The following is a 24,256-nucleotide window of genomic DNA, read 5'->3' as shown; positions in this document are numbered from 1 at the left end:
CCTTAGAAACCGAGTGGATATGGGGACCCAGCAAAGGCATCTGTGTGGGTCCTAGGGGCAGGCAGAGTCAGTCCTCCAGGGGCTTACATGCTTTTTTGCCACCTTTCCTGTTAACAGCTTCAGTTCTGTATCACCCAGAATGAGTGTGATAATGTTGAAGTCGCTGAAGTTATGGACTGTTTTACGTTTTGATGTGGGATTTTTCTTTTTTTGATTGGAAGAAGGAGGTAGAAATTGGAGAAAAATGGGGGTTCCTCCTAGGAAGGGGCTCTCTGACCTAAGGCATGGACACTGGGCCTGAGGGTTGCAAGGAAAAGTTAACCTCCCAAATTCGATTAGAATTTTGGAGAATTTTTGCACAGTAATAAGCTCTGGGTTGCTCTTTGGGCTTCTCAAAAGGGAAAAATTCAACACAAAGATTGTAAATTTTTAAGTATTTCAGCGTGTTGCTGACCTGGTTGGATAGTTGTACCTCAAAAAGTAGGTGAGAAATGGCTTCCTCATTGTCACAGGTTGTCAAGTACTAATGACATAAGAGCTCACTTACGTGCCAAAATTCACTTTTATACTAGTTTTTCAGTGCTTTAATATTTGTAACTTAAATTTTAAAACTCGTATTTACAAACACTACTGTAACTTCAGTGAAACTGAATTGTGTGATTGCAGCTTTTTGCCTATGATAGTATTTATTACACTACTTAATTCAGTAAATATATAAAAGTAGCCTTCAATTTATTTTTATATTATTTTACATGTTTTTACCTGCAGTCGTGTATGTGAATTTACCTTGGTAATTGAGATGTGATGCTAAGGACCAATTAACCAATAAACACAATAAGCAAGGACCGTCGGGTGTTGCTGTCGCTATGGAGAAAGACCGCCCCCTGGGAGCGAGCGGGGACCTTGCCCGCAGCCGCCCCCGGGCGCTTCTTTGCCTGGACCGCTACGGGAGGAAGCCTCGGGACCCTTTCCCCTGCCCGGGCCCTAGAGCGGCCTGCCGAGTGAAATTCTTGGGAAGAAGATACTGCGGCTTAGCCGGTGGGGAGAAAGAGGGAGGGAAGTGGTCCCAGAACCTGCGGAGGGGCTCGAGGAAGCTGGCTGAGCGCACGGGGCTCTCCCGAGCCCCGGAGGAAAGCTCTGCCACCCCCATCTCGCACGGATCCCCGGGGGTGCCGGAGTCCGCCCTCGCCTAGGACCGCGGTGCACGGGTGTCCGTTTGCCGCCCGCATCCAGCCCGGGCCCGGCCGCAGTAGGAGCCGTTGCTACACGTTTTTTATCAGCTCATTCAGTCCCCGTAAGGGCTCCACGAGGTGGCCTCCCGACCCCACTTTACAGATGGGGCACAACCAGGCACGGGAGGGTCAAGTAGCTGGCCCAGGTGGCAGAGCCGCTGCCGTCGCCCGCGTTCAATCCCAGAGGCTCCTCTTGTGGAGCCGGGCGGCGCCGGAGATTCTCGGGGAGGTCTGCCGGCGCCCTCGGAGCGCTGGGGGGACGAGCAGAAAGGCACCCTGGTGCTCGGGCGGGCTCGGAGTCCCCTCGCCCGCAGGCCTGGGCGAGACTGGACCCGGTTGGGGCGCGCTTCCCGCCGCAGGCGGCTGGGGCTCGGTGAGGCCGTGTCAGGGGACCGCGGACGCGTCGGGCTCCTGCGGGGTGACCAACGCCTCCCGGGGGCAGCCGGACTCGCGGGGCGCGGGCAGGGCGCACACCCGCCCGGGGTTTGAGGAGGGTATGCTGCTGTTTGGGGGAAAGGCCCATTCCGGAGGCGGCACCCGTCGCGAGGCGGCCGGCCCATAGAGACCCTGCCGTTGTTACATGCAAGACGCAGGCCCTCGGACACGGAGAGCTTTGGTAGCAAGCGCAAAGGGGAAGGTGCAGCCCACATGGCTGTGATGGTGGTCTTGGGCCTGGGGGGTTCTATGCGGATCATTCAAACCAAACCAAACCAAACCCATTGCCGTCGAGTTGATTCTAACTCAGAGCGATCCAATAGGACAAAGTAGAACTGCCCCATAGGGTTTCCAAGAAGCGGCTGGTGGATTTGAACTGCTGGCCTTTTGGTTAGCAGCCAGTAGCTCTTAACCACTTTGCTACCCAGGCTCCATGCTGCTCATTAGTCAAGTGCAAATCAAATACAAAACAGCGTGTGAGGGGCCTGACAGAATTGGGAGTAGGGAGATGGCAACAGGACCATCCTCCTCACAGTCCCTTTCCCCAGCCTCTGCCAGCCTCTCCATTTTCCAGCTGAGGGTTTGAATCTTGGTGGAGCTGGGGTGCCTGCACTTCCCAGAAACCTCCAGGTCTGAGGATGACCCCCCAAGAACTGCCAGGGAGGTGGGGTAGACAGTAAATGGTGAAGGGCCAGAGCTGGCTGAGCTTTGAGGATGAGGAGGACTTAGAGGTCAGGAAGCCCGGGACTGGAGGGGGCCTACCCCCTACCATGTGCAGGAGCCTACAGTAGGGGCAAGAACTGCTGAAACCCAAGGGCCTCCTGACAGAGCTGCCAGCCAGGGTCGGGAACACTGATGGAAGAGAGGTGTGGAAAGTGATTTAGAGCAGAGGGTCTCACGTGGAGCTGCTGAAAATCACAGGGATCTGTGATCTGAGGAACTCGGAGAAATACTGATGTATTAATTTCTATCAGACATTCTAGGGAAAAGGCATGCCCCCAAAAAACAGGGCCAACACCACGCTTGCAGCCCGTGACCAAAAGAGAATGACTTGGTTCCCGTAAACGAGAAGCCCAGGATGGTACCAGCTTCAAGTTTGCCTGGGCCCAGGAGCTCAGATGTCATCAGGGCTCTCTCCACCCTTGGTGGCCTCGCTCTCCCCAGGCATTGATCTTCCCTTACGCCACCAGCAGCCGCAACATCCCAAAGGCAAGACCCAACCAGCCCCACCTCTGAACCAGTCACAATGGTCAGGAAGAATGGAGAGCAGTCTGATTACTGGCCCTGCCAAGGGTCCCTGAGCACCTCCATGTGCCCTCCTCCAGGCCCATTTGAGAGCTGGGTCCCCTAGACCAGCACTGCCCACCCTGTGCAGGCTGTTCCTGAGCCTTTAAGTTCAAATCAGATACCTATTTGATTTTTTAATTTTGCTTTCTGCCTGTTTTTTTTTTTTAATTATGGTAAATATATAGGTAACAAAACGTGCCATTTCAACAGTCTTCGCATGTTCAGTGACATTAAATAGACTCATCACATTCATTGTTCAACCATCACCATTAACCAGTCCCGAATTTTTCCATCACTCATAACAGAAGGACAGTGTCCCCTAGGCATTGTGTCCTCCTTTCCCCCTCCCTCCGCCCATCTGCTAGTCTTTTTAAGAACAGGCGATAGCAGGCACAAAGCTTTTCTGTTGCGGTCAGTCGTAGTGGTGGTTGTTTTTAAGGGAAAAGAAATGTTGAACTGAAAATATCCTATCCACTAAGATAATTTGTCCCCCTACAGATTGAGAAAAAGCCACCAGTATTTGGTTTTCTGGTGCCTCAGCCCAACCCAGGAGCACCAGTCTTTATGGGAACCTGTTTGAGAACCTTTATTATTATTATTAAAGAAAGATCACGTAGACTGGAGCCTGGGGAATGGACTGCTCCTGTTGAGGCTGCCGGTCCCCAGAGGCTGCTCACATGGCTGGAGGTGAGAAGTGAACCAACCAGAGAGGGATTTTGAAGGAACAATTGACAAGACAGATGACTAATTAGACAAGAGCGAAGGGGACAGCCCCGAGATAGGAGTGGAAAAAGCCAAAGTGGAAAACAACCCAACATCCTGAAACAATTCCAAAAACTTTTTTTGTTTCGTTCTCCACAAATTTCAAGAAAAATAAATTTTGTTTATCCACAAATAATTCCTGTTTCTCCCTGGCCTTCTGTGTGGCTAAATGGACCAGGTAATGTAATGTGGTAAAAAAAAAAAAAAAATTGCATTAATAAATTTTATGGCAAACTAATAAATGTCTATAAATCTGTAAAAAAAAAATGCTAACTAAATATAACATGAATACAGTTTCATTTTTATCCTACAATTACTACTGCTTTTCCCATACCAATAAAGAAGATTTCTTTTTTTTTTCCTCCTGTGCCTTCAAATTTTGAAGAAAATTTACATCTCTACTCTGAAACTTCATGCCTGGATGAATGTACAAATAATAGCAAAACAAAGACAACAGGAAGGGGAAAGATGGCTTGATAAGGAAAATTAGTTTGAGATTTAAAAATTCATGGAATTTTCTAGCTAAAAAGACTCAGTTTCAACCTCTTCATTTTACAGATTAAAAAAGTGTCACCCTGGGCTTTTCCATTACCTCTCCCTGCCCAGTTCAACCAGCTTCCTGGGAGGGGCATCTGGGAGGAGGTGTAGCTTGTGGGAATGGTGGTCTGGGGTGGGTACTTGGGGAGTGTCTGCCCAGGATAGTGGGCTGGAGGCCCCTGGGTAGGACCTTGGGGAGCCCCTTGGCACAGGGGACCAGTGAGAATGAGAGCCATACAATGTGTAGGGAGGACGTGAGCTACACAGAATGGCTGAGGAGGGCAAGGATGGCCAGGAGGGTGACAGGCTGCCCAGAGGACAGTTTAGTGTCATCATTAGTATCACCAGCTCAAAGTCCCTAGGTGGCAGGGGATTAGTTTCCAAGAGAGCAGGGCCTGGAAGGAGATAAGGGTGGGGAAGTTTGGGGCCAGGCCTTTGGACATTTGTCCCAGACTTACTGCCTCAACATCCTTTGGGAATACAGATTCCGGGCCCCGTCCTTGGATCTATTCAATGAAAATCCCTGGGCCTAGGGCGGGGGGATCTGCAGTTCAGAAAGTTCTGGGTTGGGGAGTTCTTACATGATATGCATCTGCCTCGGAGGGCCCTACTAGGGGAAGCCATTAGGGGTCACCACCCACAGAATGGGATGCAGGCAAGCTTCTCTGAGAGGGGGGTCCTGGAGCAGGATGGGTGAAAGTAGGTCATTGGTTGTGTCTGCCCACCGGGGGTTTCTTGTCTGAGAAGCTGGGTGAAAGGGGCAGGGCTCTGGAGCTAGAACCCAGGTCAGAGGGCAGAGGGGCCTGACGTGAGGGCAGCAGGACAGCCCCGGAACCTTCCTGCCCAACAGTCTGCTGGCCAGATAGAACCAGAGAGCCAAGAGCAGTTAGACCCCTGCCCAGCTGATTCTGACTGTGAGTATGGATGGGGGGCGGGGGGGTGGGCACAGGGAGCAGAGGGATGTAACCGAGGTGGAGCAGGTCCTGGTGGGTCCTCCACCAGACAGGGGCTCTTGCCCTCCTGGCTGCCCCTGCAGGAGGAGCCTGGATCTTTCTCTCAGCAGGGAGTAGATGGTAACTGGAAGAGGGCTTACTGCTGTGTTGATTGGGTGCCGAATGGTCATCGTCTCACCCACCTGTGGGGCCTGGAGCTGACCACCAGAGAAAGAGGAGGCCAATGGAGGCCATGTTCTCTCCCTTGACTCCTACCAGCAGCCTCAGTATGCCCAATCTCGTGTGGGGCTCCCAAGGGTCAAAAGCAAAAGCTGGAGAGACAGGGAAAGGCATTCAGGGTGGAAGCCTAAATAAAGGCATTCAGGGTGGAAGTCTAAGCAAAGTGGGCAGGAGACTGGCATGGCTGCTGGGGATCACTTAGACCACCAGGGAATATCAAGGAGCTAATTCAGTGTTCAGGCCTGGTCCAGAGCTGCGCATGGGGCTCCCACAAATAAGTAACCATAACAGATGACGAGTCCTCACTCAGAAGGACAATCCTGGGAACAGCATCTCTCCTCCCTGGAATGGCGAGGGGACAGTGCAGCTACACCTGGGGAACGGAAGTGAGGGGCTGAGAGGGCCATTCAGTGCTGCCTTCCCTGGGTAGCCAGAATCCAAGAGGCTTGTAAAACATGAGTAATAAGAGGAAAACTGCCAGCTGCAAGGTACGGGAAGCCACACTGGCCAAGATCCAAGGAAGGTGAGGGCAGCTGGGACGGGAGAAGCCAAGGGGAGAAATCAAAGGACTCAGTGGTATTTGAGGAGTCTGGGGTAAGAGGAAGGAGGCAGAGGAGAATCATTAGACACAACTGGGAAACCTGAGTGGGAGTAGAGGATAGAAAATGAAAAGGAGGTCACCTTCTCTGGTTTGATCTGAGAAATATAGATGAAGACACCCACCATGCACGCAACACATCACAGGCTTATTGAGCACCTACTAGGTGCTGCTCTCGTGAAAGGCAAACACACAGTCCTGCTCTCAGGGAGTTCACGGTCTAGCCAGGGCTCAGACAGTAAATAAGGAAGCGAGTGAAGAAGGCCATGCTACAGAGCTAAGTCTGCCATGAGTAGGGTCTGTGAAGGAAGGAAAGCAGGAGCCTCCTCAGGTGGTGTGATCAGGAAAGGCTTCTCAGAGGCAATGAGCTGAAGGATGAGCCAGGGGACAAGCCTGACAGCACACAGACTGTCAAAGCTTTGAGGAAACTGGGGGCTTGTGTTCCAGGCACATGGCAGCCAACATGGCTGGAGCCACATTCAGGGACAGGAGGTATAAGATGAAGTGGAGAATAGGTAGGTGCCAGGTTGTACACACACACACAGACACACACACACACACACACAGCCACAGCAGGGAGTTTGGAAGTTTTATTCCTAAATCCTCTAGGAAGCCATTGAAGATAGGGAATGGATTATGAAAGATAGGGTGAGGGGGCAAAATGATGGACCAGGCTGGGATGAGTTCAACAAGTGGGCAGATCAGAGCTGTAGTTTGAAGATACTACAACAAAACAAACCAAAAAACCCAAACCCACTGCCGTTGAGTTAATTCAGGCTTATAGCAACCCTATAGGACAGAGTGGAGCTGCCCCATTGTGTTTCCAAGAAGTGGCTGGTGGATTCAAACTGCTGACCAATTTTGAAGATAAACCCAGTAAAGCCTGCTGATGGATTTGGATGCAGATGACGAGGGCCAGTGAGGAGTCAGGGTGACTCTCAGGTCTGGAACAACTGAGCGGACAGTGACTCAGGGACACCATTCTCATGTATTTCACTTGATTGTCTATTAGCCACCCAGGGTTTGGGGTGGGGATGGCGAGCAGGTAAGTGGGCTGTGGCATGTGGAAGTGTTGAAGTCAGGAGCTCAGTGACTGAAGATAAGGAAATCTGACAGTCCACCACAGACCTAGAGAAGCCATAGATTTACAGAAAGAGCCCTGGGGCCAGCCAACACCTCCAGCTAGGTCAGGGGAGGAGTTGGAAGGAAGAGGAGTAAAAGTTGCTAGAGAAAGAAGGGGTGGATGGTGCTAAGTGCTGCTGAGGTGAATCTGTGTGGGGGGAAGGTGGGGGGGGGATAGCAGCAAGAGAGATGAAGCAGGGTAACCTGGACAAGAGCCTTTTCAGTGAGTGTGGGGATAAAAGACAAGTCTGAGTGGGCTGAAGAGAAATCGGGAGAGGGGAGTGCAGCTGAGAGGTAGAAAACTCTTTGGATGTACACTCCTGATGAGGCTGCCTCTCCAATCCAGGGCAGATTTCTGGAAGAGGTGGGCTGGGAGGGTCAGGTATGGGGGACCTGCTGGTGACACAAGGAGGCAGAAGCAGAAGCCAAGGCACTTCCTGCTGGGAGAGGCTGGGGACAAAATGGGTGGCTTTTCAAGGGTCCAGCCCCTCTGCCTCCTGCCCAGCCTTGTTCCCTGGGCAAGTCAGCCTGGTTGTTCTTCAGCCTCCACTCCCTGTGACTTGGAGTGTCTGTTCCGGTTGCTGAAGGCCCAGCTAGTGGGTAGAGTGGAGGGGGGCTCAGGTTGACACGGTGTCTCTCCTCCCAGGGTCTGCTTATCTCATAAGAAGCCTGCAACCAGCCCGGCCCGTTGTTGGCCAGGTTCTCTGGGGACAGGCATTGAGTAGGTATCAACAGCAGTGCCTCCTAAAAGAGTTGGGAAGGGAGAGTGCTCAGGCTCCTTCAGACCCCCCAGGCCGACCTTCCCTAAAGCATTCCGTCTCTGACAGGGACAGAAGCCGGCTCAGCCTCGCTCCCCCAGTCGGCTGCATGGGGCTCCCCACAGCGCGTAAGTGGGCTCGCCCTCAGCCGGCCCCGCCCGCCTTCTTTTAAATCTGGGGGGGGGGACAGTAGCCAAGGACTCGGTCCCAGCGGGGGAGGAGGAAAAGAGTAAGGCGGGAGTTGCTGCCAGCTTCGTGGCTGGTGGCCAGAATTGTGGTGGGGGCGAGGAGGCTCGCACTTTGTGGGGTGCTGAGATTCTGGGTCAGTCCGAAGCCGGAGCTGTGGAATCATTTACTGAGGAGCTCTGAGGGTCAGGCCAGGGGCCCATCACGCGGGCTGAATTGGCAGGACACACATACACACGACTAGCAGGAACGGAGACGCCAGTGAAGGCGCGTCCCGGGGCCCGGCTCCCGCCAGTCCAGGAAGGGAGACGGGGCGGCGGGGCCATTTTAGGAAGGAAAGAAGCTGCGAGCCGCGACCTTGACCCGAGAGAAGGCCGAGGGCGCGAAGAGGTCAGACTGGCCGTAAGGCGCGCTGCAAGCAAACCCGACGACGCCGAGCAGGGAGAGCTGCCCGCTCCGCGGCACAGGGCGTATCCCAGGGAATGCGCGCCGGCCCGTCTAGTCAGTCTGGGTGCGCTTCCTGGAGGAGGAGGAGGAGGAGGAGGAAGAAGCGGAGGAGGAGGGTTTACCGCCGGGACTGCCCAGCTGAATGAAGGGGGCGGGGCAGTCGGCGGGCGGGGCCTCGCGGATTCCCCAGGCCCCGGGGAGGAGAACCAGAGCGGGCGACGCGCATAAAGCGGGCGCTGGGCAACCCTTCCCGGCCGCAGTCACACAGCTCGGTGGGTCCTTGGGCCCATCGGTTTCCTCCCCCGGCCCAGCCCTCCCTCCAGCCCCTAACCTGGCGACGCCTGGGCGGGCGCGCGCGGTCCCAAGGGCGCCTGGTCTACACTCTCCGGCGAAGTCTCTGCGGGCTCCCTGGAGGAGTCCCTGAAAGTTTGACCGCAGCGCGGGTGAGGGTGCGGGACCAGTGACGCGACCCCGCCCTCGGCGACACTGCCCCTGGGCCAGGGCGGAAAGTCTGAGTGGCATTAGGACCCAGGTGCAGCGCGGGGGTGTGTCGCCGGCTCCCGCAGCTCGCTCTCGGGGGATACTAAGTTTGGGGTCCTGTGGCGCTGGAGTGCTGGATGCAGATCCCGGGCGTGCGCGCTTGTGTGCAGCCCTTCGGCAGCCGATCACTGGGCCATGGCCACCGCCTCCAGGCGCTTGTTCCATCTCCAGCCACGCGGTGGGTGCCGAGCCCGTGGGCGCGGCGGGAAGGCCGCCCCGGTCTCCGCTGCTAAGGCGTGCTAGGCGGGGACGCGGAGCCGTCGGGGGCACTGGGACGAAGGAGGATGTCGCGGGCCTGAGCGGGCCGGGGCCACGGTGGGCGAGAGGGTTGTGGGGGGTTCTCCGCCTGGGGGCTCCAGGTGTGAGTTCGGCCGCAGGGGAACGAAGAGTCCCAGGTAGGTACGCAGGAGGCCCAAGGAAGGCTTCGTGGGCTCTGCGCGCTCGATCTAAGCTTTGCTATCGCCATCTTTAAATTCTTAATGATTTTTGCGCAAATTGTGTAGCCGTTGATGCGGTGGGTGCTCGGCGGTGGGCGGGGCGAAGTTGTGGAGTCTTCGGACCGGGCACGCTTCCCCCTCGGAAGGCTTCATTTTACCTTCTGTCCGGGCACCTTCCCGTCCCCGGCACTGCTTGGGAGCCTGGCCACTCTCGGCGGTCCCGGGAACTCTGACTGTCCCCTGCGCGGCAGCGGCAGTCTCTGCTCCGCGACGCTTAACCCCTGAGATCCAACTCGGGGTCCCGGCGAGGAACCGGGGCTCGTACGGCCATTTATCCGTGTGTGGGGTGCCGGGGATGGGGGTAGGGTATCCCATCCCCTCCGTTTCGGACCCTTGCCACCCTCGTTGGCTTTCCATCCCTGCAGCCTCGGGTGCTAGCTTTCTGCCCCGCCCCTCCCGTGTGAGGGCAACCGGGGCTGAGGCCCCGCGCGTCCGCCCGCATCCTGTTCCCCGACCCCCAGGGTCTACGAGCCTGTAGGCACTTTCCTCACGTGGATGCGGCCCCTCCTGTCGCTTCCTTCCTAGAACCACGCGACACAAACATCCCGGACCATCCGGGGCCCCGCTCAGGGAGCGCGCACAGCCCCCCCATCCCCTGCCTCCGTGCTTCCCCAGACCCCCACCCTCACCCTCTGGGCCAATAGCTCCGCCTCCCAGGAGGCCCGGGGCGTGGTGACGCCCAGGGGACGGGGCCGTTGCTAGGTCGGTCCCCGCGTGACCCGGGGCGCCGGAGGAGGGGTGTGCTGCGCGTGTGATGAGCGTTTCTGGCTCTGAGCCCCGGCGTAAGAGGAGTGATGTGCCGGGAGGAGGAGGAGGGCATTCGTCTGAGCACTGGGCTTGGCGGCGGAGGGACAAGGGAGAAAGACCGTCCCTCGCCCCCGCGCCGAATCCGGATCCTTCAAACAGTACCTCCCCGATTTCTAACCTGGGTACTGTTAATAACTCTGTCGGGATAGCATCCTGAGAGTGACCTCCCCCAACACCTGGGCGGCCCCTAGCAGATGGGCTGAGGAATTTAACAGCAGGCTGGCTGTCCCTGTCTCCCCACGGACCCCTCCCTAGTATTGATCCCTGCACTTCTTTCTCCTCGGCGTACCCTAAATTGAGCTTCTAGGAAGGGGCATCAGGAGGGTTGGTGTGGGGTGGGAAGCAGGTGGGCACGGGAGACTGCCCAGGGCTGGTCCATGGGCTGGTGACATTCTTCGGCTTCTCTTGCAGAAAACTCTCTCACCATGTCCCAGAATGGATTCCTTGAGGATGCAGGTGAGCACCTTTCAGAGGCGTATGTGTGTGTGTATGGGGAGAAAGAGATACTTGGCCATGAGTCTCTAAGGGACCTGGCCCACCAGCCTGGGTACCAATGGCATCTTGTATGTTCTCATCTGCTTTTGGAATGTCTCTGGATCTCATCCCCCAGGAGGTTGTGGCACCGGCAGAGGGGCAGCTGAGGAGGCTGGACATGGGCAGGTCCCTGTTGGTCCTGTGGTCCTGGAAGGGCAGGTTGTTTCCTCTCCTGAGCTATGTGGACCATCCAGTGATCTCCCCATGGTTAGGCTCACTGTTACAGTGCTCTGGTTATCTCCCCAGCCTTAAGCTAAGTGTTGTACTTGCCCATTTCCCTCAGTCCCCTCCCAGCCCTGTGAGCAAAGTCTGCCATCATCTGCTTAAAGAACATAACCTCCCCATGACTCAGTTTTCTCTACTTGCACCATGTAGCTGTCTTGCCATGTCTCTGGGCTGGTTCTGGGTTGCCTGTCCTGTGCCCAGGTCCATGAACTGGCCTGTCAGAGGGAACAGAGGGAAGTTTGATGGGACAGTGCTTGGTCATCGTGGTGATGTGCTGTTACCCAGGGTCCCCAGAGCATGGAGGCTCCTGTGCCAGACTCCTAGTAGGCAGGTTAGGTATGTAGCCGGGCTGTAGGATGGGGGCAGGGACATGGCATCACAGGAGCCGTGCAGGGGCCTGGTGGTGTCAGCCGGGCAAGTCCTGAACTAGGAGATCCAAGAGCAAAGGCCAAGAAAAGGTAGAGCCCAGGGTAGGGGAGAGAAAAGGAGCAGTGTGAGGGGCAGTGTGGGAGAATAGTGGATGCTGGTGAAGGTAGCCAGGGGCGCCTGGAGGCAGGCCTGGAGTGGGGAGGAAGTTTGTGGCAGACATGATCACCACCACAAAAGCAAAGAGGACATCTTTTGACATAATAGCTGTTCCCTGGGTGCAGTACAGAGCTGGGGGGCCTTGTAGGAGGTCTCACCCCTCCTGCCTAGAAAGGGCCCTGGCTGAGCACAGGACATCGGGGGAACAACAGGGCCTGGGATGTGTAGAGGAAACTGGCCGGTGTGAATGGAAGTGAGTCAGGGTGAGTCATGCCTGGCAGGTGTAGGCGTGCTGCTGACCCTTCCCTGTCCCTGCACAGGTGTTTGTCAGACATTGGTGGGCCCTGGGCTGCAAGGGCCCCTACCCTGGGAGTACCCACAGGTGGTGAACCATAGGGAACCAGAGGACAGGAAGAGGAGGTTCTGGCTGGGCCAGGAGTGAGTAAGGGGCCTAGGGGGACTTCCCAGAGGAAGGGGTATGTTCTCAGGATGTTTTCCCCACTGAGTTATTAACAGTACTCAGGAGGACGGTTATAAGTGGGCCTTGAAGAGGACCCTCCAGGAAGGAAAGCCCTTAGCTTGGGGGACAGAGTTGCTGGCATGCTTGAGGTGCTGGCCACCTGGCCTGAGGAGCAACAGATGGAGGTGGGGACTTGAACTGGGCCCGAGGGGCTAGGAGTCAGGGCAGGGCTAGCAGCTTCTGACCCTAAAGAGCCATAGTAGAGCTCCGGGAAGAGGAAAATTTTCATGTTACCAGGAAGTCTTCTTATAGGAGGGGCCTGTGCTATTGGGCAGTTGCAGAAGTTTAAGAGCATCTAGAAGGGGGAAGCAGGCTCTGTCCTGGGGGTCCCACATCCCAACGACATCACGATGTGCCCCTTACCTGCCATGGGTGAGGGGTGTGGTAAAGGCAGGGCCAAAATGAGACCTCCTTTTGCAGTCCCATCCTGCCCATCCCTGGTTCACCCTACTTCTCTGGCTGTCCTGCTTCCTGGGTGTCTGATGTCTGGTCTGTGCCTCTCAGCCTCGATGCTTTACCCCGCATGCCCTCCCTGGGGGAAAGGGGTCTATGACGCCATGCCACCAAGGGTGGGGGGGGCAGTCTGTATACTACAGTGGCTCTGCCTTCCCTTGGACTCCTTTGGGGGAGCTGGGCAGGACTGGGTCTCCTAAACTGGGGATTCTGGAAGGGCAGGGGCCAGGTAGTCTCACCTGAATGGTGTACCCAGTGTGTGGGTATCCCATGGTCGGAACAGTGCGGCTGAAAAAGGTTGGAGATCGCTGGGCATGGGGCTGCCAATTGGCCTGGGCCACCTGAGCCTGAGGCTGCCCAGGGATCCCTTCCTGGTCTACAGGAAGCCTCCTTCATTCCAAGTCTGGGCCCAGCGACAGAGCCCAGGAGTTCCTGCCCCTTTGGGCTTGGGGCCCCCTCCTTCTGGTGTGCAGCAATGATGGCTGGTCCCTTTGGGAGTCTCTCTTTTTGGTGGTTGAGGCTGTAGGCCACCTCAAATGTGACACAAATTATATCTCTGAAGCCCCTGAGGAGAGCCATGGGGAAGAGGTCTGTGATACGGTCAACTCCTCCGTTGTGTCTGGCGAGAGCATCCGTTTTTTTGTCAACGTCAGCCTGGAGATGCAGCCCTCCCAGACTGGTATGGGGACTACAGCAGGGACAGGCTGGGGGACGGGCAGAGGGCTGGGCAGGCATAGCCCCCCTTCACTAGGAGAGACCCGTAGAGGTGGGGTTGCACTCTGAGTGCTCCCCACTTTTCTCCAGCCGAAAATGAAGCATCTGGTGGCTGCGTGCTCCTACACACCTCCCGCAAGGTGAGTGGCCCCTCCTGCAGGGTGGGGGAGACATCTGGTGGGTGGGGGGCAGGTAGATGCTTCCCTGAGAGTCCTCATGCCACTCCCCTCTCCCCTTACCTCCTGGAGCGCCTGGACGGGGGTTTCAGACTAGACGAGGCTGGACAGTTGGGGCCAGCCAGGCCCTGGAAGGGGTTATTGGTCCTGGTGGATGGGGCAGCTAGGGACCACCACGGAGGGGCCAGGGCAGTGATGGTGGGTCTCACTCAAGTGCCTTTGTGGTTCTGTGCCTGGGGTCCCTGTAGTATCTGAAGTTAAAGAACTTTGAGGAAGAGATCCGAGCACACCGCGACATAGATGGCTTCCTGGCTCAGGCCAGCATCATCCTGAATGAGACGGCTACCTCACTGGATGACGTGCTGCGGGCCATGTTGCGCCGCTTTGCCCAGGACCCCAGCCATGCCGAGCCTGGCTGCGACTTGGACCTGCTCATGGCCATGCTCTTCACTGACGCTGGGGCTCCCCTGGAGAGTAATGGTAAGGCCTCCACCCACCTGTGAAGGGAGAGCAGGGAGGTGGGCCAGCTGACTCGCTAACCCTCCCTACCCCTCCACTGTGTCCCCAGTTCACCTGCTGTCAGATACCATCCAGGGAGTCACGGCCACCGTCACAGGTGTGCAGTACCAGCAGTCGTGGCTCTGCATCATGTGAGTGACCAGACCACAGCCACAACTGGCCACGTGTCACTTCGGGGCCTGCAAAGTCTGGCCCACCCATCAGTGATGGCTCACCCAATTGGGGTGGGAGGGGCCGGAGGCTCTGGGTGGGGGAGGCCCAGCTCCTGTGAGTAGCAACTGTGTCTGGTGTGCCCTCTCCTGTCCTGGACAGCTGTACCGTCAAGAGCCTGCAGCGGCGGCATGTGTGCATCAGCCACCTGGTGCGCCCCCAGAACTGGGGGGAGAATTCCTGTGAGGTGCGCTTTGTCATACTGGTGCTGACCCCACCCAAGATGGTGAGTGGGGGTCCTGCGGTGGTTCTGATTCCTAGGGAGAAGGGTTCCAGGTTACCCTGCCCTCTCCTTGGCGACATTTCTTCCATGGGCTGAAGGACCCCAAACTCCTGGCTTCTGAGGACTGAGGGCCTCATTATCACCCCAGTCCTTCCCCTCTGCCCTACTGTGTCCTCATCAGGGCAGCCACAGTGGCTTATGTCATTCCTCAAACCAAATTTCCCCAGAGAGTGCCCAAAAGGTTGTGCTTCCTTCCTGACTAAAAAAAAAAAAAAACTTTTATTGTTATTATTATTCAAACATAGCAGCCTTTATTTGGCCTCCCCCTTCCTTAACCTTTCTTTTAGTTGGCTGTCTTTGTGATTTGCTGGTCAAGAACCTCCCTACTTCTTCCTGGGCCATACTCTCCCTCTCTGGTCATGGGTATCGGTTTTTGTGGGGCCTGAAGCTGGTACAATCTGGAGAGTCTTCTTTTAAGGAAGGAAATTCATAATCATGGAGGTTTAAGCTTCCATTGGCTTCTTGATGCTTCTGTCTCTGCCTTTGGTTCGTATTCACAACCTGGCACGGCCCCCTCCTCGGGCTTTCTCTGGGCAGATCGGCTGCTGAGGGAATGTCCCGCCCAAGGATTTTATTTATCATTATTATCGTAGTTCAGTGTCATTTATTGCATTATGTATTTGTGTGACCACTGCAGTCAAGGAATAGAATTTTCCCTCACCACAAAATCGCTCACCCTACCCTCGTAGAGTCACACCCATCGCCAGCAGAGTCACAGCCATTGTACAGTCACATACCTCTCCCCACCACCCCGAACCCCTGGCAGCCGCTAATGGGCGCTAATGTGTTTCCCATCTATACAATGTTGTCATTTTGAGAATGTTATGTATTTATACCATGTGACTTTTAGCAATTGGCTTGTTTTCACTCAGCATAATGCCTTTGAGATCCACCCAAGTTGCTGCGTGTATCAATTTGTTCCTTTCTTATTGCAGCATAGGATTTCATGGTACAGGGTACTCAAGTTTAACCATTCACCTACTGAGGAACACTTTGGTTGTTTTCAGTTTGGGGCTATTACAAATAAAGCGGTGAACCCTGTCGTACAGGTTTTTGTAGGGACATGAAGTATCATTTCTCTGGGATAATTGCCCAGGTGTATGGTTACTGGGTGGTATGATAAGTGTGTGTTTAGTCTTTGAAGCAACTACCAATATGTTTTCCAGAGTGGCTGTACCATTCTACATCCCCATCAACAATGTATGAGAGATTGGGTTTCTCCACATCATCACCACCACTGGGTGTTTGGTTGTCACTGTTTTTTTAACCATTCTGATAGGTGTGTAGTGATATCTCATGTGGCTTTACTTTGCATTTACCCAATGGCGGATGAAGATGTCGAACATCTCCTGTGCTTATTTGCCATCTCTGCATCCTGTGAGGTGAAATGTCTCTTCATGTCTTTTGTCCATTTAATTGGATTGTTCATGTGTTTTTATTGTACTTTGGATGAAGGTTTACAGAACAAACTTGTTTCTCATTAAACAGTTAGTACCCATATTGTTTTATGACATTGGTTAACAACCCCATGACATGTCAACACTCTCCCTTTCTCGACCTTGGGTTCCCTGTTACCAGCTTTCCTGTCCCCTCCTGCCTTCTAGTCCTTGCCCTTGGACTGGTGTGCCCCTTTAGTCTTGTTTTATTTTATTGGCTTGTCTAATCCTTGGCTGCAGTGTGAACCTCAGGAGTGACTTCATTACTGAGCTAAAAGGGTGTCCAGGGGCTATGGATTGTTTGTTTTTTAATGTTGAGTTTTGAGAGTTATCATTCTAGATACCTGGTTTTTGTCAGATATATGGTTTGCAAATAGTTTTTTTTTTTTAATCTCTGTAGCCTTTTTATTTTTAATAGGCTTTATTCTTTAGAGCAATTTTAGATTTATAAAAAATTGAGAAGAACGTACAGGGTTTCCTTATCTCCAGCATCCAGATTTCCCTGTTATTAACATCTTGAATTACTATGACATGTTTATTATGACTAATGAACTAATACTTATACATTATTATGAACCACAGTCTATAGCTTATTCAGAATTCTTTAGTTTTCACCTAATGCCCCTTTTCTGTTCTATGGTTTCATCTAGGATACCACACTGCATGTAGTTGTCATGTCTCTTTAGGGTCCTCTTGGCTGTGGCAGTTTCTCACACTTGCTCGTTTTCGATGACCTTGGCTTTTTTTTTTTAGTTGTGATTTAGGTGAAAGTTTACACAGCAATTAGTTTCTCATTAAACAGTTAATACACAATTGTTTTGTGACATTGGTTGCCAACCCCATAATGTGTCCACATCTTCCCTTCTCCATCCTGGTTCCCTGTTTCCATTCATCCAGCTTTCCTATCCCTTTCTGACTTCTCATCTTTGCATTCGGGCTGGTGTGTCCATTAGTCTTGTATACATGACTGAACTATGAAGCATGACCCTCATGTGTGTTATTGTTGGCTCTATAGACCCGTCTAATCTTTGACTGAAGGGTGAACCTCAGGAGTGACTTTAGTACTGAGTTAAAAAGATGTCCGGGGGCCATACTCTCGGGGTTTCTGTTCTCTGTTAGATCAGCAAACCTGGTCTTTGTGTGTGTGTGTGAATTTGAATTTTGTTCTATATCTTCTCCTGCTCTGTCCAGGACGTGCTATTGTGATCCCTGCCAGAGCAGTCAGTGATGGTAAGTAGGCACCATCTAGTTGTTTTGGGCTAAGTCTGGTGGAGGTTATAGTAGTTGTGGTCCATTAGTCCTTTGGACTAATCTTTCCCTATGTTTTTGATCTTCATTCTCCTTTGCTGCAGCCAGGATGGGACCAATAGATGTATGTTAGGTGGCTGCTCGCAGGCTTTTAAGATCCTAGTTGCTCACTGCCCTGACAGGAAACACAACAGAGAATCCCTGATGGAGCAGGAGAACAGTGGGATGCAGATCTCAAATTCTTGTAAAAAGACCAGGCTTCACGGTCTGACTGAGAGTGGAGGGACCTTGACGGTCATGGTCCCAGACCTTTTGTTAGCCCAAGATTGGAACCATTCCCCATGCCAGTTCTACAGACAGGGATTGGACTGGACTGTAAGACAGACAGTGCTACTGGTGATGAGTGAGCTTCTTGGCTCAGTGGACACTTGAGTCTATGTGGGCGACTCCTGTCTTGTGGCGAGATGGGAGGGAGGGAGGGGGATAGGAGCCAGTTGAATGGACACGGGGAATACAGGGTGGAGAGGGCAAATGTGCTGTCTCATTGGGAGGAGAGCAGCTGGGAGTGCATAGCAAGGTGTGTATAACTTTTTATATGAGAGACTGAATTGATTTGTAAACTTCACCTAAAGCACGATTAAAAAAAAAATGAAAATCCCAGTTGCTGCTACTCACCACAGGATGACCTTGACCGTTTTAAGGAGTGCTGGTCACATATTTTGTAGGACGGCCCACTATTGGAATTTCTCTGATGTTTTCCTTATGATAAAAAGGAAGTTACGGGTTTTGGGGAAGAAGACACAGAGGTAAAGTGTCATTTTAATTATATCATATCAAGGATGTATATTGTCAATGTGATTTATGACTGTGGATGTTGACCTTGGTCACTTGGCTACGGTAGTGTTTGTCAGGTTTTCCCACTGAAAATTTACTCTCCCCCCTCCCCTTTTCGTACTCTACAATTTGGAAGGAAGGAAGGATGTGTAGACTACGTCTGAGGAGTGGGAGTTATGCTCTTCTTCCTTGAGAGCAGAGCGTCTCCATCAGTATTTGGAATTCTTCTGTATCCTCTCAAGGATTTTATAGACATGCTGTGAACCTTCCCAGAGGGCAGCCTGTTGATGAGGAGGCGCATTTCACGGCAGTGGCAGCTTGTGGGTCGGAGGGGGTGACAGCTGGCAGGGTGGCTAGAAGGGTGGAAGGAGAAGTATCTGGGAGCCTTGGGACAGGTCAACCAGACCCTGACACAGGACTCCTCCTTGGGAATTGAGCCTCTTGTAAAAATAACAGGAACACAGAGCGGACTGAGCCCCAGGACTATAGCCCTAGGCAACGCAAAGGGATAGACACTGCTCCCAGGGGACCTAGGCTGGGGAAGTAAGACAGGTGGCTGTCTGGAGGCAAAGTGCTGAGTTTACGGACGGGGTGGTCTTGGCTGGCAGGAGGGAGAGGGCCCAGTGGGCCTGGAAAAACCAAACAAAAACCCACTTCCGTCAAATCGATTTCAACTCATGGTGACCTCATGTGTTAAGAGTAGAATTGCTCCATGGGGTTTTCTTTTTTTTAATTGTACTTTAGATGAAGGTTTACAGAACACACTAGCTTTTCATTAAACAGTACACATATCATTTTATGACATTAGCTAACAACCGCACGACATGTCAACACTCTTCCTTCTCGACCTTGGGTAACCTATTACCAGCTTTCCTGTCCCCTCCTGCTTTCTAGTCCTTGCTCCTGGGCTGGTGTGCCCCTTTAGTCTCATTGTTTTATGGGCCTGTCTAATCTTTAGATGAAGGGTGAACCTCAAGAGTGATTTCATTACTGAGCTAAAAGGGTGTCCAGGGGCCATACTCTCCAGTCTGTCAGGCCAGTAACTGGTTTTTTTGTGAGTTAGAATTTGGTTCTGCATTCTTCTCCAGCTCTGTCCATGACCCTCTATTGTGATCTCTGTCAGAGCAGTCGGTGGTGATAGCTGGGCATTGTGTAGTTGTACTGGACTCAGTCTGGTGGAGGCCGTTGTTGTTATGGTCCCTTAGTCCTTTGGACTAATTTTTTCCCTGGTGTCTTTAGTTTTCTTCATTCTCCTTTGCTCTCAAAGGGGTAAGACCACTGGAGCATCTTAGACAGCCACTCACAGGCTTTTAAGACCCCAGGGCTACTCACCAAAGTAGAATGTAGAACATTTTCTTTAAAAATCGATAGGGTTTTCTTAGCTGTAATCTTTAGGGCAGTAAATTTCCAGGCCTTTCTTCCATGGCACCAGTGGGTGGGTTTGAGCCATCAATCTTTATGTCAGTAAAAAAAAAAAAAAAAAAAAAAGAGCACAAATCACTTGTGCCACTCAGGACTTTGATGGGCCTGAATCCTTCTGGAGATTAGCAGACAGTGCACTACCACTGATGATTTTAGGATTTTAAGTGGTAACTGGGTAAACATTTTCTCCACTGTTGTCGTTTTATTATCCACGATTATACAGGTTTTGTTGCTTAGGACAAGACTAATATCCATATAAAGATTTGGTGAACGGTAGTTGTCGTGATCTGCTGACATGGTGGACACTGAGGCAGGGGACAAAGCCCACTGCTCTGAGAACAACACCTGCCACAAGCTTAGGGATGTTGGTGCACAGCAAGGGTGAGACGTCCTCCACTCCTCAGGGGCTGTGGGCCTGACTCTCCTGCCCCCGCCCCCAGAAAAGCACCAAGACGGCAACGGAGGTGGGTCGCACGTTCGCCACCATGTTCTCGGACATCACCTTCCGCCAGAGGCTCCTGGAGACCCGCACAGTGGAGGAGTTCAAGGAGGCCCTGGTGCACCAGAGGCACCTGCTCACCTCAGCGAGTCAGCGTCGACGGAAGTCCAGTGCCAAGTACCACAGCACGTGCTCCTTCAGCCACAAGCCCCTGCAGGTGTGGGGCGAGGTGGGCATGGGCAGGACAGGGGCGCGGGCCCACAGACCTAACAGTCAGTCACTCTGTCCTCCCCCACCCTCCGGCCCCTACAGTGCAAGGACTTCCTCTCTGTAGGGAAAGGCATCTGGGACGACATCGCACGGAGGTTCCCTGTGTACCCGCTGGACTTTACGGAAGGTACATGGGCCCATGGCCTGTGTCCCACCCCGAGCTCTAGCCTTTCAGGTCCCAGGACAACAGGGGTGCCTGTCCTGTATCTGTGGCAAGCCCCCTGTCCTGCCCTCCCTCCCTAGGCATAATCGGGGGCCACAACGCTGTGGGCAAATACATCACCACCACTATATTCCTCTACTTTGCCTGTCTCCTGCCCACCATCGCCTTCGGGTCCCTCAATGATGAGACCACGAAAGGAGTTATCGGTGAGGGGCTGGGGGCTGACAGGTGGGTGCTGGGCTGGGCCCAGGCCTGCGGTGCCCGCCTGACCTCCCCACACCCACAGACGTACAGAAGACCGTGGCTGGGCAGAGCATTGGAAGCCTCTTGTATGCACTCTTCTCTGGACAGCCGCTGGTGGTGCTGCTGACCACCGCACCGCTGGCCCTCTACATCCACGGTGCAGTGGGGGCTGAGGGGGGAGGTGGTGCTCGGCGTCCCTGGCCCTGCTCCCTGACCCCATCCCTGCCTGCTGTCGGCAGTGATCCAAGGCATCTGTGACGACTACAAGCTGGATTTCAAAGCCTTCTATGCATGGACAGGCCTGTGGAACAGTTTCTTCCTTGGGCTCTATGCCTTCTTCAACCTCAGCCTGGTCATGAAGCTCTTCAAGAGGTGACGGGGCCTTCCCTGAGTTGCTGGGACCCTCAAGTGGGGAGGAAACCCAGGCTGGGCATCAGTCAGCTCCTGGCCAGCCTTTAAGGCCCTACAACCCTAGAGTGGATGGGACGCCCCACCCTGTCACTGCCCCAAGGGGCTGGATGGAGCAAGTTTGTTGGGAAGGCCCGGGACCCTGGTATGCGTACAGCAGGCAGAGACCGGGGGCCAGGCAGGCGCTCAGGGAATCCCTCCTTCAACCACACCCCCCCCCCATCTTATGTGGCACGTCACCCCGGCAGGTCAACAGAAGAGATCATTGCCCTGTTCATCTCCATCACGTTCGTAGTAGATGCTGTCAAGGGCATGGTCAAAAGTGAGTATACGGCAGCTCCATGCTACCCCATCCCCCCACCCCCACCCCCACCTGCTGTGTGGCCTAAGCTGAGATGGAGGGGTCTGTGGGTTGTGGCCAGGGCGGCCAGGAGCGGTGCGCTGTAACGTTGCTCCTGCTGTCAGGAGGGGCTGTGACTGGGCGGAGTAGTGGCCCTGTGTGCTGGAGGGTGATAAGATAGGGCTGCTCCAGGCAGGACCAGAGGTGGGGCAGAGGCACTGGGCCAGGTGTGATGGGGCATCAGTGATGGAACAGAGGGACAGTGGCAAGGTTGTGGGGATGGTGGGTTGAACAAACAGATGGATACGGTTCTGGCTGACAGGAGGCTAGAGCTTCCTCCCGCTCCATTCCCTGCCTCCCTCCCCCACCTCCCCTCAGGATCCCCTTCCCCCTCCCCAAAGTTTTCCCTCTCTCTCCTTAGGGCTGCCACCCTTCCCGCAGGTCCCCCCACCTCCCCCCAGGGCTCCTCTCTCCCTCCCCCCAGGATCCCACCCACTTGCCCTCAGGGCCCCCTACTCCACATCCAGGAGGAAGCTGGGCCCTAACCTCCCAGAGCCCAGATAGCTGAGGCCTGTCAGCCGGCCTGTATCCCCAGTTTTCAGGAAGTACTACTATGGCTACCACTCCGAGGACTCCTACACAGAGAAGACTGCATCCCTGGCAAGCCTGCTGGGCCTCAACACCAGCCTCCATGCTGACGTCAACACCAGCCTCCTACCCAGACTGCCGGAGCTAACAACGGAGGACAGCCATGTGCACACGGGCCGGGACACCGCCGTGCTCAGTCTCCTCATCATGCTGGGCACCCTCTGGCTGGGCTACACCCTCTACCAGTTCAGGAGGCGGTGAGGGGGCCTAGGGGTAGTAGGAGGGACCCACAGCCCCCAGACCGAGGCTGACACCTCCCTTTGTCTCCAGCCCCTACCTGCACCCCTATGTGCGGGACATCCTGTCAGACCTGGCCCTGCCCATTGCGGTGCTCACCTTCTCCCTCATCGCCTCCTACGGCTTCCAGGAAATAGAGAGTGAGTTAGGAGCAGGTGGGTGGGGTCTCCCTGGTGTGGAGGGGCCAGGACTGAGCAGAAGCGTGTACCCTGCTGCAGTGTCCAAGTTCCGCTACAACCCCAGAGAGAGTCTGTTTGAGATGGCCCAGATGGACCTGCTGTCCCCGGGGGCCATCAGCAGTGCCATGGGCCTCGGCTTCCTGCTCTCCATGCTCTTCTTCATCGAGCAGAACCTGGTGGCTGCCTTGGCTAATGCACCAGAGAACAGGTACCCCACTGGGCCGGGGAGGCAAGAGGGGGTAACCCCACCCTACAGGAGGCCAACAGGGCCGTGCCCACATGGGCCACCATCTGCCGCAGGCTGGTGAAGGGCACTGCCTACCATTGGGACCTCCTGCTCATCGCCCTCATCAATACTGGGCTGTCTCTGTTTGGGCTGCCCTGGATCCACGCCGCCTATCCCCACTCCCCACTGCACGTGCGGGCCCTGGCGTTTGTGGAGGAGCGTGTGGAGCACGGCCACATTTATGAGACGTGAGTGTGAGACCTGGGCTGGGAGCCAGAGGGACATGGTTCAGGAGCAGGACCCAGACGTGACCCGCTGCCCTGGGACCACGCAGGATCGTGAGTGTGAAGGAGACGCGGTTGACCTCGCTGGGCGCCAGCATCCTGGTGGGCCTCTCGCTGCTCCTGCTGCCCTTCCCGCTGCAGTGGATCCCCAAGCCCGTGCTCTATGGCCTCTTCCTCTACATCGCCCTCACCTCCATTGACTGCAACCAGCTCTTTGAGCGAGTGGCCCTGCTGCTCAAGGAGCAGGTGGGTGCCTATGCCTGGCCCCAGAAGGAGGATGGGGGCACAGCCTCACAGCCCACCAACCTTGTCCCTGCTCCTGCAGACTGCATACCCGCCCGCGCACTACATCCGGAGAGTGCCCCAGAGGAAGATCCACTACTTCACGGGCCTGCAGGTCCTGCAGCTGCTGCTGCTCTGTGTCTTTGGCATGAGCCCCTTGCCCTACATGAAGATGATCTTTCCCCTCATCATGATTATCATGATTCCCATCCGGTACGGTGGGCAACAGCCGGCAGGAGGGCACAGCTGGGCCTAGGGGTAGGAGAGCGGGCAGGGGGGCCCAGCCGGGCCTGGGGGTGGGAGAGGGGGCAGGGGGGACCAGCTGGGCCTCGGGGTGGGAGAGGGGGCGGGGGGCCCAGCCGGGCCTGTGGGAGAGTGGGCAGGCTGCGGGTGCAGTGGGCAGGAGGGCCCAGCCTGGCCTGTGGGAGAGTAGGCAGAAGGGCTCGGCCTGGCCTATGGGGGAGGGGGGCAGGTGGGCCCAGCCTGGCCTGTGGGTGGGCTTGGGGGGGATCCCTACTGCCTTCTCCATTTCTAACCCAGTGTTCATCCTCCTGCCCCTCCCCCCGCCCAGCTACAACCTGCTGCCCCGAATCATTGAAGCCAAATACCTAGACGCCATGGATGCCGAGCACTGAGGCCCTGACTGGCAGGCCCTGGCCACACCCCTTCGCTCGTCCCTCCCTGTCCTCCCAGGCTGGCTCTGTGGCTGTGTGGGGAGGTGTGGGTATCTCTGGGGTACTGCTCTGTGCCATGCCCTCACAACTGCCGGACAGGCCTGGGGCGTCTGGTCATGGCAGGGTTTATTGGTGTGTGCCCATGCTTCTCCCCATTAGCCTTTTGCTTTGGTTGGAACACTGCTCAGGGCAGCTTCCCCCCAGGGTGGGACTAAGCAGGACAGATTTTCTTTTGATAAAAGAGTCCGTGCCTGAAAGAGAAACCATGTTCCTTGATTGTGTAAGGAACTCGCTGTATGCACATTAGAGAATAAAACTCGTTTCTATGCTTCTCCGTGCCACCTCCATTGCTGCTGCCCCACCCCAGCCTCTGAAGGCTGCCTG

General features: G+C 54.9%; 1 protein-coding gene across 7 annotated transcripts; it reads left to right on the top strand.

Annotated features, from left to right (window-relative positions):
* Positions 1-8,726: 8,726 nt before the first annotated feature.
* Positions 8,727-24,221, top strand: SLC4A11 (solute carrier family 4 member 11). Of its 7 annotated transcripts, none has more exons than XM_049869261.1 (20): positions 8,727-8,808; positions 10,792-10,836; positions 13,200-13,316; positions 13,442-13,491; positions 13,776-14,007; positions 14,096-14,177; positions 14,359-14,482; positions 19,920-20,135; positions 20,231-20,315; positions 20,432-20,557; positions 20,638-20,751; positions 20,834-20,966; positions 21,251-21,324; positions 21,938-22,187; positions 22,261-22,367; positions 22,446-22,614; positions 22,707-22,880; positions 22,967-23,162; positions 23,242-23,411; positions 23,770-24,220. In XM_049869261.1, exons 2-20 carry the CDS (start codon positions 10,806-10,808, stop codon positions 23,831-23,833), a joined length of 2,514 nt encoding a protein of 837 aa, XP_049725218.1. In that variant the 5' UTR covers positions 8,727-8,808; positions 10,792-10,805; the 3' UTR covers positions 23,834-24,220. The 7 variants fall into 7 exon arrangements, with proteins under 7 accessions (XP_049725218.1, XP_049725216.1, XP_049725221.1 ...); XM_049869259.1 differs by lacking the exon at positions 8,727-8,808 and adding an exon at positions 8,817-9,254 and having other exon boundaries at positions 21,938-22,175; positions 23,770-24,221; XM_049869264.1 differs by lacking the exon at positions 8,727-8,808 and adding an exon at positions 8,817-9,254 and having other exon boundaries at positions 13,164-13,316; positions 23,770-24,221.
* The last annotated feature ends 35 nt before the right edge of the window (positions 24,222-24,256 follow it).

This window comes from Elephas maximus, chromosome 25 (assembly GCF_024166365.1).
Source record: "Elephas maximus indicus isolate mEleMax1 chromosome 25, mEleMax1 primary haplotype, whole genome shotgun sequence".
NCBI lineage: Eukaryota > Metazoa > Chordata > Mammalia > Proboscidea > Elephantidae > Elephas > Elephas maximus.
This window is presented reverse-complemented; position numbering and strand designations above follow the sequence as displayed.